The sequence below is a fragment of the Monomorium pharaonis genome, chromosome 11, assembly GCF_013373865.1.
Source record: "Monomorium pharaonis isolate MP-MQ-018 chromosome 11, ASM1337386v2, whole genome shotgun sequence".
NCBI lineage: Eukaryota > Metazoa > Arthropoda > Insecta > Hymenoptera > Formicidae > Monomorium > Monomorium pharaonis.
Genome location: NC_050477.1, coordinates 8,225,098 through 8,242,527, shown reverse-complemented (window position 1 = coordinate 8,242,527; position 17,430 = coordinate 8,225,098). Strand labels below are relative to the sequence as shown.

The following is a 17,430-nucleotide window of genomic DNA, read 5'->3' as shown; positions in this document are numbered from 1 at the left end:
CCGCTGATTGGCTATCGTGCGAATACACTAGATGTATTTGTTTAAACAAACAGGACAGATACGAGCACGGTGATTTCACACGTGGATTATCATGAAATTATTGTACGAATGGAAGCAACACAATGATTTATGGCGACGTTGATCGCGTGATCTGTGGTCTGTTGTTATTTCAATGTATAATGATAATGCAAGAAAATATCATTTGAGATTAATTTTTTAAGATATTTACGTACTCTAAAAGAATAGTCATTTTTGTGGACAAATATAAAACTTATTTTTTATTATTTATTGCGAAATTAAATTATCTTTTAATTTCTATAATAAATTAATTAAAATTAATATATATAAATTAAATAAATTGGGATGTATATCTCATTCAGATTTTCAGAGTAATAACATTTATTCATAAAGTAAATTGAATTTATGTGAAATAAAAGCGGTGATCCGAATTAAATTTTATGTCAATCTACAAATTGCAGTTTATAATAAATTAATTGCAAAATGTTACTTTATATTAAATTAATTCACCTTTAATTTACGTCCAATTATTTTGCTTGCGGTAATTTACAATTTTTTATGTTTTCAGATGAGATATTTGCCGAGAAATAAAATTCGAAGTAAGTTTATGCGCAATAATAATAATTTGTCTGAAATTCTATTCGATGTTACGAGTAAAATTTATTTGTTCAGCAAGATCACGAATATACGAACGGTTGTCGTAGACGAGACCGAGGGGTTGCTGGGGTGTCGCAACGCCCGCAATCGAAACTGTAACTACGCGGAACTCCGTCACGGCGACGGTGGATTTCGACGTGCGGCGTCCCGACGCGATTCGTTCCGTCACGCGTGGCATACGCGACAACTAACTTTAATCTATATATCAGAGCGTGATTTTGGTAGGTCCGTGCTGTACCGTCATAGTCGCCAACTTGGTGAATCGATCCGAACTTTATATTATTTTTTATTTGGATCGCTTGTTCAATTACAAGTGGGTTAGATTGAAATTGCGTATGTAGTGTAGGAGAACGAATTGAAGTATTCCTTGCAAATAAAGAATAAAAATATATGTAGTTTAAAGTTAATAACTTTTTATGGAGATAATTCGAATGTATTTCTATTTTTGTTTACATTTGGAGCATGTTCAATTAGATATTAAAAAAAATATAGCAAAATAAATCGCGAATTATTTCATTGCCAAGTATTTAATTGATGAATTAATTTTTACGTGTCAGTTATTTTGATTTTCTTTCGAATTTTCCTCTCTTTTTAAATATTTGTTTGAGAAAGATTAGAAGTGTCTTAACGAGAGTATACATATAATCGCTCTTTTTAATTATATGAACACACTATCGAACATAAAGATTTAATTATCATCAGCTGTACAATAGCTGTAGTTATATAACAATGTAATAATAGTCACTCGATTCTGCTAACGGAATTTATTGATATAATTATTCTTCTCAACTTCAATTTTTGTATAGAAGTATTTTAGGTCAGATTATTTAATAATCTGTTTTATTATAATAGCTATTGCTTCTTTAACTTCGATATTTCAAAAAGAAAGTAGTGATATTACAGGAATGAGTAATAATATAATATCCAGTGGTTGGTCAAAGCGATCAACAAGTGGCGTTTTTCCCCTCACTTGTTGGAGAAGCTATCATATTACATAATAATGTAGTAGTAAAACAAACCTTTATTATACCGAGTAGCTGATGAGAGCGGTATATGAAAAAATTTTTTTTTGAAGCCATCTTTATTTTTTTGCTAGTTGTGAAGATTAAATATCGCGCATGATACGAAATTGATATTGTATACAGAATGCACGGCTCAGTATTTTATTAAAAATGAGCAGATCAATATGTTCAGGGTTCTTCGTTCTTGTATATAGTCCTGATATTTAAAGAGCAGATTTCTAGAAAATTTAGTTTGTGCTTTTTTTAAATAAAAAAATTTATCGTCCACGAATATATATTACATTTAATGAATTATATCCTTTGCTTATTTATTACCATTATTTCATGCATAATATAGAGAACAATATATAGAAAACAATTAATCTTCGTTAAATATTTATATAACTTTCCGTGAATTTAGTGTTTGTATTTTATCATGTATTTTATAGAAGTATTAACAGTGGTGTAAACGTAATATGTACGTAGAGTGTTCCAGAACTATCAGCTTTCCTATCGAGGAAGGATGACAAAGTTTGCACTAAGTAAGTAAGAAGAAAAGCCATTGTTTCAAAGTTGCGATATTAATATCTTTTCGGCTGAAGGCGATCGAAAGTTAAAGATTTTGTTCAATTAAAGAGCAAGATTAGTAAGAAAAGTATTAATAAGAAAATTTTATCTTTCAGAAAATTCTTAAATAAATTTTTCTTCTACAGAAATTTAATCACCAAGCAATAAATTCTTATTACGGTATTTAATGTTAAGGAAAAGGTGGTGCTATTCAGCGAATAATTCAGTTTATTAAAAATATTGGTAAAAAATTATTGATTAAAAATATGGTTTTAATATATTAAAAGTTTTAATATATTTAAAAATATGCAAATAAATTTAATGTCAATTCGAAATAGCACTATAGCTAAATTTAAACGTTTGAGATATTTCTTTTTGTACATACCTCACTCTTCACATTATAATATAATGACATAAAGTAATATAATAACGGAATATTAATTAAACTTTTTAAACACCGTATTTCTATATGAGAAACAATTAAAAATATTAATTAAAATAGACAGAACTTTCTATAAGAAACAAGACACTATTTGAAACAGTTTCTATCCTGTTTAGCTATAGGACAGTAAGCAGAAATCGATGAATGTTACACGAGCGTTAGCTGAGAATCTCTTGATATCATCTCTAAAAATTGGCACAAAATTTCAATGTTCTTCGGTGAATTGAAAAGCTAACCATTTTCGTGGTGGGCCACGAAAGATTACCCTGACACCCCTCGATGTCCATTACGCTTCCTATCAGCTGATTTCGATTTAATTGAGCCAGCCGTAGCCAATTTGGCAAGATGCTCCATGCCGCATTATAGGAGCTCGCGTTAATCGGATGAAGTCTGCGGTCTACGAAGGATATCAGGGACGGTACGAAATGTCTTGAGATCTCCCAAGAGATCTCCGGTTTTCCTTCTGCCCTTCCCCTTTCCTCGTTCTCGTCCTCCGCCACGCAAGTATTTGACTTTCAAATAGCGGCCGCGCTGTACTCCGTTATAACCGGGCCGCTCCATTTCGAGAAGCAATTCCGTCGGCTGACGAATGGCCGACTCTCGAATGGACGAACGATAACTCGATTCGGACGCGAGCCGTGCGGATTGTGCTGCAGCACCGGCGTTCGCGCCGTAAAAATGGCGCCTGCTATATACGCCGCCGCCGACGAAGACAGCGTTAACTTGCATCGCGATGGAAAAATTGGATTCCGGAATAATCGGCCGCGTTCATCTTTACACAGCACGAAATGTATTATAGTACGTTAGGCTGTCATGAGTATCTTAACATTTACTAGGTAGCCATTTTTCGATCCATCATATCTGCATACTGATATATATGAGCATACAGGACGTTTCATGATGAGCAAAAAGTCTTGAACAAATTGGTAGGTTTATTTTAACAGATATTGCAGGAGAATTAGATTTTACTTTTTTGACGACAAGTAGTAAGATAAGATTAGTTTTATGCACATGTATTATAAATTTATAAGCTACTATATGTCATAAAGTTTTTGTATGTGTATAAGAAATACAGAAATTTTTAAATAGTTTAATTAAAATATGCTATAAAAATATACACATAAAAGCGTAATTTTTTTTTAGCAAACTAATAATTTTTCACAAATTTCTGTATAGAAAGTTATATTTTACTGCAATTAAATATTAAAAAAATATTTTATAATTTTATTTAATAATGTGTACAATTAAATTAATAGTTTTTAGAATTTTGAAACTTGATAATTGACATAAAAACGTATATATATTAAAAAATACAAGACCGTATATTGGTTTTTCCCGGAACAGGAAAGGAAGTTGCAGGAAATAAAGTTTGATTAGGATCGCAAAAAGCAAGTCGTAAATATGATGCTTTTTTATTCATATCTTCACAGATGTTGCATAAATTTGAACTTTACAAGTATCGCTAGTTGCTCGATTATTTTCTTACCATTCCTTCTTAATCGTCAAATATCTCTTTTACTTCATGAATTTATTTGTGAATCTGCTAGGAAATTTCTGAATTCATGAATATTTATCATAAATTAAAGCTACACTCTATGTAGAATAGGTGACTTCGTAACACGCGATTACTTTCACTTTGAGCACATTTTCTCTAGTCTTCTTATTTTCAGATACTAATGAGATTTTTCAGCATTATATCTGGATTTTTAAGAAGGAATTTTTAAAATAATCCCTTAATGCGGTTTAACGGCTCAGAGGCTGGTTATAGCTATCTATTATCCTTGGCTATTAATATAAAACAATTTCTAGCCATACTTTCATGCCCAAACGAAAACCATAAATTCCACGTCGGAAAAGAAAAACGCGCCGATAAATAATGCATCCTTTCATCGGCCAGTCGGCCAGCCGACCATTTTCTAATTCTCCCCCACTCCCCCCCCACGCCTCGGCGTCCACCGCGAATATTGGATTCCTCATTCCCCTTTACCCTCAAACACGTCGAACACGTTTTTTCTCCGGTTCCTTAATCAAACGGAAATTACCCGCGCGAAGTTGTCACCGGATACTCGCATTCGCGAATTCGAGAAAAAGTTTAAATCGGAATGCGCCAAATCGAATCACGTACATCCCTCCGTCGCCCCGGAAACAAAGTGCCGACTGGCCATAGGGCGAGGAAACAGCGAGAGGTTCGGAAGGGGAGGAAGATCGCTCTTAAAACGTGGAATCAATTACGCGAGGATTCCGATTGGTATTAACGCTCCCTTCTAATGTTCGATGTGCGAGCGTGTCGTTTTCCTTTTACCCTTTGCAGATGCGAAGATTGCATAGTGCGAAAAAGAACTTCGATTCGAGTCGAATTATTGATTAGTTGTATGTGTCCCGATTCATTTCTTGAATTCGCCAGATACACACATCTTTGCAAATTTTTAAATTTATAGATGGTTGAATATTATGGACAAGTAGAAATTAATGGAGAATTAAGAGAGAGATGGGGAATGATCTAACGACATATATCGTCACGCTAGGATCTTGTAGAGATCGACTTTTGGAGGTCGACGAGATCCAAGTGGGTCGATTAATCGAGTTACGCGAGCCGGAAACGGAAGAGGAAAGTTTCCTTGGCAGAATTCAATTTGGAAATTAAAGGATTCGCAAGCGGAACGAATCGAGGAAGTTTCCTTTTTTGAGGGGAGAGGATGAGAGATCCTCGTCTTTGTTTTTCCGTTAAGTCGCTTAAATTCTCGCGCGACGAAAAGTTTTGCTTAGTCGACGATTCTCGATGCGTCGATTTTCTAAAGAATAATACATTACAAACTGCTAGAAATAATAAATAAGTATCTCCATTTCTTTCACTATTATTTTTCTAAATTGAAGTATTCTCTCCCCCTCCCCTCTCTCTCTCTCTCCCTCTCTCTTTCTTTTTCTCTTTATCTTTCCTCTTTTTCTTGGCATGACTACGTACAAAACTATGCGAGACATGATGCTATGAAAGTTTTAGCTTACACTTGTTTTCAAGTTTTCTACTAAAATCTTTTGCACGTTGCTAGTGGACTAGTAGACTAAAAGATAAATGCAAAAATTGTGGAGAATAGAGTGCACCTTATTAATGTTCTGCGAGCTTTCCTAAATTCTCATTTACAAAGTTTATCCCACATCGTTTAGTATGTTATTATTTCAAGTATTTTAATTACTTCCCGCTATAACGCACAGCGAGTTTTTAAAAAAGTTGAAACTATTTACACAAGAACGTTACGTGTGAGCGTAAATTTTTTCTGAAATTCCTCTTTTTTAAAAAATATATTATTAGAGTTGTACGATACATATTTTAATAATTTGACGTATGCAAATTATAAATGTTAATATGTGTAATGGCTAAAATAAATTGTATTATTTGCGCGAAATATTATGCAGAAAAATACAGTACTACATTGTATTACATTACGTTAGTGTTCCGTTATTTATTACGTTTAAAGTTTACAACTTAGAAATGTGGAAACTTGGAAATAGAGGGGTGTGGGGAAAGGATGATAATTGGCGCAATTACATTGACGCGGACACTATCAGGTGGATGATGAAAGGGACGAGAGGGATGAAAGGGACGAAAGGGATGGATTGTATATTGCGACGCGAAGAAATCGAATTACCGCGGTAAAACCATCCTAATGCATTCGCCTGTCATGGAATTCCGCACGCTTGTTCGCTCGTGCGAATTAATAATGCCGCATTTACGATGCAAAACCAAATACTTAAGAATAATGTTTTAGTAATACCAGTTGAAAATGCAATTCCTTAAAGGAGATTATAAGTAAAAATTAAATCGAATGTCACGACAGAGAGTGATGAAATGCTGAGGTCATAATAAACACGAAATGAGCGCAGAAACCAGAATATAAACTAAATGGAAAATATATTAAATAACTCATTAGACGAGGGAATATTTTCGAATCATTTAACGATGTCAAGTTTAAGATTTGGAGATAATTTGCAGATAGGAATAATAAAAATTAAAGTTTAAAATACACTTATTATATACATTTTATATTCCTTTTTCTAGAGAATTTTATCATTAGATTTACATTATTCCAATTTCTATACAATACATAATATTTTCTAATTTTTATATTATTCAACAATTTTACGTTTATATTTTACGGCATATTATGTTATTGTAATATTCATTAAAAAGACTAAATAAAAAATAATTAACGCGCGAGAGAAATAAAATCGTGAAAAATTTTTCGTATAGTCGTAAGCGGAAGTGATTTTATGTTGCCGCGGCGTCCCTTACTTGCCGCGTGAGCGCAGTTCTTCCAAGACAATGCATTCTAGAGTCCGCAATTTGGTCTGCAATTCGGCGCATCGGGATGCAGCTGGAAACGTGTTGGTGATCACTTTACGAGCCGACGTGATTGCAATCATCCTCCTTTTGCAGACCAGTGCCGCTCTCGGGAATCCCTGAGTGAACTTTTAATAATTCACTCGCAGCCAAATGCGAGCGCAGTGTAAGAAGAAGGGAAAGGGTGAATGGCGCATTCGCTTGAAAAAAAATTAGATCTTAAGCGGCATACGCGTGAGCGGAATCCTCGAGCGGGATTGTCCTGTGCGAGGTCATAAGGGCGGGTACACGAGATATTAATCTTAGGGTGCGCTTTGCATATAACATATATGCGATAATTATTCTTAATTCTATGAAGTGCTTATAATACACTTCTCCATTTTACGAATACGCAGTTCAGCTGAACTTTTTGATGATATTTTAAGAGAAAATTTGCCAAAAAGATGAGAAAAGGGCATAAACAGGGGGCCTGGAATTGTTTTCAAGTTGAGTCACCCAGTAACGTTGTTGCAACGTCAACTGTCACCAAGACAGTGCGTGCGAAACAGTTCTCTGCCAAGGAGCTAAGTTTGTATTGGTTGTGGAACCGTTTAGCAATGACATTAACGAATAAATGAAGCAAAAGCACAATAGGATCGGCGTCAGAATGGAACTCCCACTTGATTATTGGAATAGCGTAACATTCATTGAGCGTTGAATTGGAAAACCTGTAAAGGACAGCGAAACACAAAGACTTTCTGTGTTTCTCAATTTTTTACCAATGTTATTTTTACGAAAGTTGCACATCGTCGAATTGCTCGGAAGAAAAATATTACATTTAAGAAAGTTCTCTTAAAAGCAGAATGGCTTTTTAAGTTTTGTAGATTTCAATTACATCTCGCAGAACAATCACGCTATAATAGAAATGAGATTATATAAGTTAATTATGTCACTAATCGTTATAAATTGTCTCACTGACAGTGACAGTTTATATTGAATATCTTTTGACTTATATGTATAAAAAATTGAAATTAATACAAAGAATAAGATTACATTATTCGTTGTCAGGCTCATGACTAATGTTTGTGATTTTGTTCATTTTTTAAATTGTGTAACACAAATTTTTACTTCTAACGTTATAAATAATAATAATAATAATAATAATGGTAAAAATACAAGTATAACGACATGTTTCTTAAGATGAGTTTCCGGTTTTTACGCGTAAAATTGTCAAGCGGTTTCAGCGGTTCTTTATAAGCTTCTTAATTCGTGCCGTAAAGTTTACTATGCCGGTCGTCGCGACGTGGTAAGACAGCAGGGAGAATTGAATTTACGCTGCCTCCCTCGCAATTAACATTGCGTCGTGAGTTCGAGATTACATCGAAAGTCGAAACGAGGCTCAAGGCAATCCTCCGGCAAGGTCGTTCGAAGATAATTAGATTTCCCCGCGATCGTAATTTTGCGTACCACAATTGCGCGGACAACACTCAAGAATATCTTTGAGCCTTTCTCTTTATTGTTTATTGTTATTCTTTATTGTTTTCTGATAAGGGTAGTTATATAATATACAGAATAATTCCGAAGTTTCCAACATTGCTCGAAATTCGTCAATCTTCATCTGAAACATTTCTTAATATTCATGAATAATAATTGAAAGACCTGCAATAATATAAAGATTAATTTATGTTTTGCAAAAAGAAATGGAGAAAATACTAATAACAAGGATTCTAAAGATATTTTAAAGATCAGTTCAGAGAATAGACCGAATGATAGCATATTCCAATAGATTTTTATTATCATTAGATCTGTTATCTTTATCCGTCTGGTTTTTAAATATGTTAGAGTTTATTTTACAAAATATATGTTAATTCTGTTAAGTAGTGTTGCAAAACTCGTAATTAGTAATGATGGTTTTGAAGTGGATTGATTAATATGAAATAGACACATTTCAATTACATATACATATACAATTATTATTATCAATTTTTTTCTTCTATTTTATATTATTATTTCCCTCTTTATTATTGTATTAGCATTATTATATTAGTGAGACTAGTTGGTTTCAATTGCAATCTGCAAACTTCCCGATAAAATTATTTATTTATGGTTTCTTTGTACATGCGTGTAGTATATATCATTGTTAACATTATTATTATTATACGTTATTATACATGCATTATGTCAATCAAACGTTCCTATGTGTATGTGAATAAGTTGTGCTGTATTGTGGCTGATTCTAACAATGTAATCAATTATTGATTGCACAATATTGCGTCTCTTAACACAATATACGCGTACATTTGGTGTAGCATAATCAGCACGCCATCGTTAATTAGTGTATTAAGTCTATTTTAGAATATCTATAATGAACGATATCTGTCATATGGTATAATTTGATTTATAATTTTACATGTATGTACTATGTATATATTATGTAATGGAAAACACTTGTAATAACAGAATTATATAATATATTGAGATTATTTTTCTTAAATATTACATAACATTCTATTATATCACTTTAGAGTTAATTACAATAAACCTTTTCAATTTTGAGGTAAGGACCTTTCAAATATCAAATGTATAATATATTGAGTTATATGATATATATAACATTTAATACTACAATATATTTAACACTACTAATCTCAAATCATAATAACCGCGTTACTATTGCATATTCAATGCAATAGCACAACATATCATAAAATATGTAATTTAATTGGCTATTACAGGAATAGTCATATTATACACGACTAATCTAGTTGAGTCTGGAAATTATTATCAAGATAAACATTTGGCATATTTTTTTCAATGAAAATATTGTGCTGAATTAAGTCTATTGTATAATATAATAATTAATATATAAATTTAATTTGTATAAATTATAAATTACAGATTAATTATAGAATCATATATATTAATATATGTAATTCCATAATTATGAATTATACAAATTATGAATATGTAAATGAATAATTACAAATTACAGATTATTAGAGAAACAGTAATTATTTATAAATCGATTTGCATCAACTGCTGCCACATGAATGCTTAATTCGCAAATTAAAAAGCCAGATCTCTGTATCGAGAAAATGATGGGGTGCTAACCTCCCATTTAGAGATTATGTTTCTCATTAAATATATTTTGTCTTTTGGATTGGATAATATATATATTATATCATATTCTTCAGAGTCTTTAAATTTAGAGTCTTATCGTTATTATTCGGAGATTTAAACTTTTCTATTCTTTTCTACGAATAGTATCGTTTAATTCATCCTTCATTCCTCTTTCTCTCTTTCTCTCTCTCCTTTCTTCAGCTTTTATCTTCTTCATTCTCACTTCACTGCGGTTCACTTCCAGGGTAAACATTTATACTTTCACGTCGCTTCACATTCGCTCGCGTCTTACCGTGAATGGTTCTAAGTAAACGCGCGTAATTGTTTACTTGCACCTTGGCCAAGAATTTAAGGTTTTCCGCTCGTCAATTTCCCTAATTAGCGCTAATTATCCGAGCGCATGCGTGCGGAAAGTTGCAAGATCAATTTTGCGCGCATGAGCTTATTCGCGGAATCTACAATATATCAACGATGCTAAATCGTACGTATTATGTAAGATTAGCATTATTGAACAAAATCAAAGTAGTCAAAGTCTTTCAATAAATAATTTATTTTTTGAGATTTATTTGATCTTTCGACTTGATTAAAATTTTTAATAATTAATGTAGTCATATTATTATCACCTATTATTATTAGCTATTTTCTGCAAACTTATACTATACGGTATTATATGAGGTTGTTACAGTAACGATTTATTGATGTGAAATGACATTGATAACCACAAAGCGCAAGACAGAATCAAATATAGGATCCTATGTAATCGAAAACCTCATGATTCGATTTAATTGAACTGAACCAAAATGGAATTGCGCTTTTTGTTATTTAAATATTCTGATTTTAGTAGAGTTCTTGGAATTCAAACAATATTTCAATCATTTTATGAATCTTCTAATGTTGTTAAAGTAAATCAATAAAATGATTCAGAATCTTGCAATATGTTATTCGTTATTTTTTGCTAATTGCCGAATTTTTAAGACAGTGTGTCGATACTTCAGTCTGATATCTATGGCAGAGTTTCTATGGATATGTAAAGAGCTGAGGAAGTTGAAACCACTTGGAAATCCACAAGAGAGGAAATTATCGGGACGTCCAAACTTCGACGGTCCGTAGGATAAAATTATGCGACAGCTTTTGCAGCTTTTGTTTCGTTTCTTACATAAATTATGAATAATCCTCTAAGTTTCTCCTTCCTAGAACTTGTGTCGTCGCACAAGGCGGGAATTTAGTATATTAATGATAGCTATAATTAGCCTATAATAACAATAATTTTAGATACTCCACAATGCAATACAAATGTATATATAAAATAGATATTCGATATAACGACATTAATAGAAGATATCTTAATTAATAATAACGATCAGTGTTTTAAGTAATATAAATTTATAATTTTTTATGTAGAAATATATCAATTAATAAAGTCAATAATAAGTTGTAATTATGTAATAAAATTATACAAAAACAATTATAAAATTCAGAAGTTTTCTTTAAAAAAATATTGTATATATGTTTTATATTTGTATTTTTGAAAGAAAAGATATAAAAATTTTACAAACAAATAAAATAAATCAAATTTTTAATTCTATTTTATTATGAGAAAAAAAAAAGAAAAAATGGAGAAAGCGCGAAAAAGTGATATTTGCCAGTTACAACAAAAATAAAATAAAAATAAGTTCCGATTAACAGAAATTCTCGAAAAACTTATTTTCTACATTTAATGAAATGTACACCATAATAAATAACTGCATAAAATAAAATTTTATAGTATAAAGGAATTATTTAAAAAGGAAGAAAAAAATGATAAATTTCTACGATTTACAAATCACTGTTCAATGTGACATGAAATATGCTTTTATAATTATTTGTACAAGAAACACGTAGGAACAATTAACGTTTCAAATAGTGGGCATACCTTTTGGTTGGCTCGCGCCGTAAATAACGGACGACGTGGTAGCTAAATTCTAGTCCGACCCAACTAGAACGTAATTAGAAATCCGTCGCGAGAAACATTGCCAAGTGCCGAGCTGATTGGGATTATTGCGCGCTACAAATTTAAATAACCCTAATTTCTTCGATTCTAATGAAGCAGCTGATAGTAACATTATGATTGTGATATTTTTTGTGTTTTAATAATCACAAGAAATTAATTTATTATGCTAATAAAATTTCAAAATTATTAATATTGACGATTCTTAATATTTCAAAATAAGCGGAAAGAATGGGTTTGATGATTTATGTCTATTTTGTTATCACAATAATCAGCTGATTAAGTTTACATGCAGTGATAAAGTTTAGCCAGACATTTTAGGAAAGTCCGGTATAGATTTAATAGAGGCCAGGCTCACTTCCGCGTCGTAAAATCGGAAGCGAAACGACGATTCTTCGTCGATTAAATCCACCGACGCGTCGATTACTAATTTTGACGTGTAAGCCAATATCTGCCCCAACCTCTAGGCTATCCCGCCGTATAACTGTCGATATTTATGGAGAACAACTCTTTAATAAATACACATATATTGGCGTCGTGCCGGTGTCAATCGCCATCCCGATATACCTACGAAATCGATAATCGTTTCTCGTTTATCGGTGATGCGAGCTTTTTGATGATCTCTCGATAAACTTTTCCGTCGCAAGCAATCAAAGTTACAAATTGGATTCGTGCAACGAGCAACAGCGGAGGCGAAGATATGCGTGATGTACTGTAAAAATAACATGTATTATTAAAGACGTCGCTGAAGGATTCGTGCTGCACGATCCGTGATAATTAATCTATCGATTATTATTATCGATAATGTCAATTCAATGTTATTTAATCCCTTAAGTAATATACTGGATTATGCGCAATTGTTTTGCTGCCTCAACCGTTTACTCGGTTCCCTTAAATTGAAATTGACACGGTTATATCTGCCTTAACCAATTCGATAAAAGGATATATGACACGTATGTGCACGCATATCATTAAGCACATTAATAAATTAAATTTGATGTGGTTACATAGCTATAAATTAATTATTGCGAGAGATTATATGATATTTTAATTATTTAAGACAAGGCAAATTTGTCTTCGACCTTTTTTTCACGATATACACCTAAATGATGGATGTATTTGAGTAAAAAGTATAAAACAAAATAAAACAAACGGTAACAAATAGCAATGACGATGATTACAATATACACACATATAATAGCGAATGTGTAGATAGCTTTCTAGCATCAAAGAGACATTCGCGATCACTAATTGGCGCGCCGTGGATTAATTAACGCCTCGCAATCCCATTGTGCAACAGTTCGTTTTCTACTTTCGCGAAATAACGCGTAAAACTAACGAGATCGTTAGTGGCAATCGGCCATTTTTTGCAGAATTAATCGATGTCTGGGCCGATTAATTGAATTAATCCGTCATTCCCCCTTTCTCTAGCCCTTTTCTTAAAGATAACGCAATACTAATGTTAAAATGGAATAGGCCTAAACTAAATCGATTAAACAAATATACTTCTAAATAATAATGATTATTCATATCGCATTTTAATTTGTTTGAAATTCTATTTTAGATATTCGCGAAATTAACTTTTATCTTCAATACTTTTTTTTTCATTGGAAGATTGTATGAAAGTTTTTTCTATCTTGGGTAAATTTTTTTTAAACGGATATTTACTGTAAAAACCCGAATAATCTTTGTAGTAATATTTTACGTGGATTTGGGGAAAATTTTTATATTTTTTACGTTTTTCTTATTTAATTGTTCTATTTGGAATAGCAAAAGAGCTGGTATTTGAACATTTTTTTCCTTCTATTTTCAGGCGATGAAGATGAGCAAAGTGGGCAACCAGACCAATTCGCAGGACCCACAGGCGGTAAATTCGCGCGTTTTCGTCGGAAACCTGAATACATTTCAATGTAGCAAGACCGATGTAGAACGAATGTTCCAACGCTATGGCCGCCTGGCTGGTAAGTTTATCAACAAAAATTATAATCAATACAAATTAAGCCACTGAGATAAAATCGTTAAAAAACAAAACTACTATTAAAAGCTCAAATACAAATAAATCTTAATAAATCATATTCTCTAAATAAGATATTATAAAAAACAGAACAATAAAAAGCAGATTATATAGAAATGTAACTAAAAAATAAAATGTTAATAAATACTTGTAAAATAAATACTTTTAAAAATATTTTCTGAAAAATATGCTTAATGGTAACGAAAATAAAAAGAAGCCGTGAAAAATATAAAAAGTTTAAACATAACTTTAAAAACAGTATTTAAATAGAACATTTAGACAGAACAGTTGTGATTTATTTTAAACAAAATTTACTTTTGAATCTCTGCATTCATCATACTTTTAAAAAAGTGATATTGTGATAAGCGAAAGGATTTAATTTGATTTGAGCCGTTAAAATTCATATTTTTTCTGCGCGTTTAGGATTAAATGCGCTTCCGTATAAATGGCAAATCCATATCTAGATCAGCAGGCTACCCGATTTCATTTATCTTCTCCGCATCTTAATTCGTTTCAATTATACCTCACGGAAATATTTAGCAGCCTAGCGATTCCATCGGAATAATTTCTTCGCAATGCTTTTGCACACGCGCGCAAACGTTAATCCTGCAAACTACGAACTTTATTCCCTGCGAATTTAAAAAAGAAGATAGTGATATTAATAAACGTAAGATAGCGACATAAAGAAAAATAAAAATCGATTATCATGAAAAGAGAGGACCATTTGGCTATTTCCGAATGTTGTTCTCCATCCTTCCCGAGGCATTCCCGATAAATCGAATCGCGTGAGAAATCGGCGGCCTGATAACATTCGATAATTCGCGATCGAATAACTTATTATCCGGCGCGGAAAAATTGCATCGGGAAGAATAGCGGAAGGGGCAGTGGGGCCCCGGGAAAATGGGATCCTGGTAACGCAATTTGTGCCACGGCGACTTGACCTTCGATAGCTCGAATTGGATATCCGTCGGTCTCCAGTTTCAAGAGGAGCGGCACGATGACTGCCGCTACCTTCTCTTCCTTTGTAAGCCGTAACCTCGTTTACTTCGCAATCGCAGGATTTGTTATCCCGGAAAATCATTTTTCTGCGGGGGAAGAGGGGGAGGGGGTTTGCTCCTTCTTGGGAACGAAATTACGATTGCGATCTGGAGTGATAGATAGAGGGACAATGATAAGTCGAGAATGACCATGCGAAGTCGGATGATAGATCGACGATCGAGATAATATCATCTCTTGTTCTGGATTTTATTGAATTTATTGCAAATTGTTTATTACAATTCAATATATATATATATATATATACGAGAAGTCTCACGATTTTGATTTTAATAACAGATTCTTTATTAAATATATTTTACAAAGTTAAATTTTTTCCAAAATATTCAACATTATGTATATCTTTATGTGATTAAGCTTTAAATAAAAATTATATTAAGAATATTCATCTTGGATGAATACTCTTAATAAAAAATAAATATATGAAATAAGCTATATAACATACCTTACAAAGAAAAATACTTATGTAATTCTTGTCCATTCTACTCATACGCAACTCACACTAACGCTAACTTGTACTATGGGTATAAAAATAACATACAATAGAGATCAATATGTTGTACAATAAATAATGTAGTAAACAGTACTCCAAAGCGAGATAAGATTATGTAGTAATAAGGGCGAAGAATACTGCGGAATTAGCTTTGTTCCGACACAGATGATATTGGTGTTCCAACGCCGAGCGCGTCGCCGAATATCAGTGGAAAGTTATCCTGTCCTTTTCTGTCCGGCAAAATCGCAATTTCAAATGTCGGATGTCGAAATTACAAGGAGTGCTGCTAGCTGCCGATAAACAGCTTACTTTCTCAATAAAGGACGAAGACAATAAGGGCAACTTCGTCCTTGCAGGAATTAAGGCGCTCGCCGGATTAGAGGGACGCCGATACGAAGGATAAGCCGCGTCCTGTACGGAGGCGACGCCGCGTGCAATGCGCGCGATAGCAGATAAATTACAAATTCTACAAATCAAATATCTCTTTTACAAACAACGTTTAACGGGAAAATGTATACAATCCTCCGGCTTTCTGGAGAGTCGCTTCTATTTGAAATCCGGTTTAAAAACGAAATCCTCGACAAGAGATTGCTCTAATTTCAGTATTTTTCCGCACAACGGAAAAATCTTACATGCTTCTTACAAAACAAGAAAGATTATTAGTTATAATCATAGTAACCATTTTTTCTTGCGCCTTTGTATAAGAAATACTCCAATAATAAATAAAAAAATTGCTATAATAAAAGCTATAAATACTAATTAATGGACCAATTTACAAAAACGATGGTTTTTCAATATTTGGATGCTGATAATTTTGTTAGAAATAATAGAGTAAATTTCTTTAATTAATAATTATTATTAATTTTTTAGTGTAATTTAAAAATGATTACATTTTTAAAATCTATTTTATTTTAACAAATTTTAAATATGTAATTTAAAGTTATATAAAGTTTAATGTTAAAAAGGAAAAATTATGAAAAATGTAATCAATTTGTTATCATAGAAAATTCAATTTTTAATTAGCCAAAGAACTTAATCAAAGAGAATGATACATTTTTGGAGGCATTCTATATGTAGTTGTATCGAAAGAAATCGTCACTAGAATGATTTAAATCTGTACTGTCGAATGCCCAGATAACAACACTAGAGAGTCTCTCTCTCTCTCTCTCTGCCAAGTTTTCCAATATAAAGTCGATATTTGTTCTATACAATGCCAAAACATTGAAAAAATTCACTGCAGGCCTTCAGCACAGTACTGTTGTTATCGAGGCACTTGATCGTCACTTTGGTGAGTGACGACTTTTACAAAAAACATAGTTACGAAAAATATAAATAATTGTTACAAAGAGTGAACTTGTCTATTTTTATAGAAATACTTCTATCGAATCAAACTTTGATTTCCATTTTTCCATTTCAATATTTTACTTTTCTCACAATTGAGTTTATTTGGTCTTTTATTTTGAATTAAAGGCAAGTAAATAAATCACGTTCGATTTTGTTATTAGTTAAAAATTGACTAGAAAGTTTAAATTTTGCAAATACAGTAGTTTCTGTAAAAAATTTTATGTTTTGTCTGTTTAACATAAAGTTTTTTTTACAGAGATATTTTATTAGATATTATTTTCTCTTCAACACTTTTTACTTTTTTTGTGAATAGGTAAATATTTAAACTTGAGAGAAATTAAAATTGTTACTATTGTATATTTTAAATATTTAATTCTTTTCTACTTGTTAATTATTTAAAGTTCTGAAAACAGTAC

General features: G+C 32.1%; 1 protein-coding gene across 3 annotated transcripts in view; it reads left to right on the top strand.

Moving 5' to 3' along the window:
- LOC105840029 overlaps positions 1-17,430 on the top strand; it is a 172,609-nt gene that overhangs the window by 81,440 nt on the left and 73,739 nt on the right. For 2 of the 3 annotated variants that reach the window (XM_036294057.1, XM_036294056.1), the window contains exon 4: positions 13,921-14,068. In XM_036294057.1, coding sequence (XP_036149950.1) covers positions 13,921-14,068 — 148 coding nt within the window. Of the gene's footprint in view, positions 1-591; positions 618-13,920; positions 14,069-17,430 lie in introns of those variants that run through there. The other variant, XM_036294058.1, reaches the window with a different exon arrangement.